Source organism: Miscanthus floridulus, chromosome 19 (genome assembly GCF_019320115.1).
Source record: "Miscanthus floridulus cultivar M001 chromosome 19, ASM1932011v1, whole genome shotgun sequence".
In the NCBI taxonomy this organism is placed as follows: domain Eukaryota; kingdom Viridiplantae; phylum Streptophyta; class Magnoliopsida; order Poales; family Poaceae; genus Miscanthus; species Miscanthus floridulus.
In genome coordinates, this window is record NC_089598.1 from 66,382,062 (window position 1) to 66,383,836 (window position 1,775).

The window sequence follows — 1,775 nt, forward strand, 5'->3', positions numbered from 1 at the left end:
GCTACCACCCTTGATTTGTTCTCTCTCCACCTCTTTGACATTTTCAACCCAAAACGCACGCCAGCAAAGGCGCCACCCCGTTTATCCTTTTTAAGTTGGTTCCAGTTGTCGTACTGTCCGTACAACCCAACCACCCACTCCGACCCCAAGCAAGTCAACGTCCGCTAGCTCTCTCGTCCTCCATCGGCTACGAACTGAAGAAGCTGGGCTATGGAGGGCGATCTGCGTTGGTGCTGTGGTAGCAGCAGCAACGACTGGGACCTACACGCCGTGGTGCGCTTCGCCAGCTGCAGTGGTGGCAGCCGCGTCACCTCGCCGCGGGCCTCGGACGAATCTTTCTCCTGCCTGCCTCTGCCGCCGCAGTCACAGAAGGACGAGCTGACGGACGCCGCAGCGTTGCAGCAGCCCCGGATCGGCCCTGCCGTCGACGACTTCTGCCTGCAGCAGGCCTTCTTCGCCGCGCCGCAACCAAGAAACGAAGCGCCGCCCCAGCAGCCGCCGGCCAAACCACGAACTTCCTACCACAATAACGGCGTTGGCGGACCGACACGATCGAAGAGAAAGTATGTATCAGCTGTACGCCCATCCAAATCTCTATTTTCGATTATTTCCTCGCAAAATACTAGTATCTGGGTCTGGGAACGACTGCAGCACTTAGATAGACATAGGCTGATCTCACGCGCCTGTATTCGTAGGAAGAAGAAGAGCCAGGTGAGCAACAAGGAGGTGAAGCGGGTGCCCGAGGGCGCGTCTCCGGACCCCTGGGCGTGGCGCAAGTACGGGCAGAAGCCGATCAAGGGGTCGCCGTACCCGCGCGGCTACTACCGGTGCAGCACCGACAAGGACTGCAGGGCGCGGAAGCAGGTGGAGCGCTGCCGCACCGACCCCTCCACTCTCATCGTCTGCTACACCGGCGAGCACAGCCACCCAGTCCCACTCCATCGCAACGCCCTCGCTGGCACCACGCGCAACAAGCCGCAGCCAGCACCGTCCACCTCCCCAGCCGACCAGCCTCCAGCTGCGTCGCCGATCGACACTACTACTACTACGATGCTTTGTCCGTCCGTGGGAGTGGAGTACAAGGAGGAGGAGGAGGTCAACACTGTCGCCGCCAGTCTGCTGCTCGAGGATCCGGAGATGGAGGGAGAGGAAGACGTGCTGTTATTCCTCAATCCTGCTCCGGATGCGGACAATGGCACTGGCAGAGGCTCGGCGAAAGTCATGCCACTCTCGAAGCTCCACGAGCTTCCACTTCCAGCAATGACGAGCAGCAGCAGAACGAGCGATGGATCAGGGGCGGCTCCAGCGGCCATGAACGCCCACGAGAAGTGGGAGGCTGCAGCGGTGGTGGCGGCGACGAACTGGGGCTGACTTGTGCTGCTGCTGGCCTGCTGCATACATCGATTTCGAAGCACACTGCGTACCGCACAGGAGCACACACAATGCTGTTAATCTTGGCTTATTGCGGCAGAATGCAGAATCATGATGAACTCTAGTCAGCATCAGAAGTGTCACTTTTTACTGGTGACGTAGTTAAGTGCTTTTAGCTAGTTTTTGTTAAGTGCATGTATAATGTATAATTATAGAATAATCAACCTAAAAAAATTATTTTTAGACTTTTGTATTCTTAATTTAGTTGTCCTTTAATCAAGAAGATCTTCTTGATAGCCCTGAAATTTCCTTTGTGCTATATACAGGTCAAATTAAGTGCGCCAGTGCAGTAAAGTCCAAATATATTTAGATAATAGCCTACTACAAACTACAAGACTGGATCC

General features: G+C 55.6%; 1 protein-coding gene across 1 annotated transcript; it reads left to right on the forward strand.

The window, feature by feature from the left end:
- The first annotated feature begins 210 nt into the window (after positions 1-210).
- Positions 211-1,371, forward strand: LOC136526134 (WRKY transcription factor 22-like). The gene is made up of 2 exons (XM_066518898.1): positions 211-563; positions 696-1,371. Exons 1-2 carry the CDS (start codon positions 211-213, stop codon positions 1,369-1,371), a joined length of 1,029 nt encoding a protein of 342 aa, XP_066374995.1.
- Positions 1,372-1,775: the final 404 nt, after the last annotated feature.

Coding starts and splice junctions, on each gene's coding strand:
- LOC136526134 (XM_066518898.1), top strand. CDS start 211: ATGGAGGGCGATCTGCGTTGGTGCTGTGGTAGCAGCAGCAACGACTGG. Junction 564..695: donor CCGACACGATCGAAGAGAAA/GTATGTATCAGC, acceptor CTGTATTCGTAG/GAAGAAGAAGAGCCAGGTGA.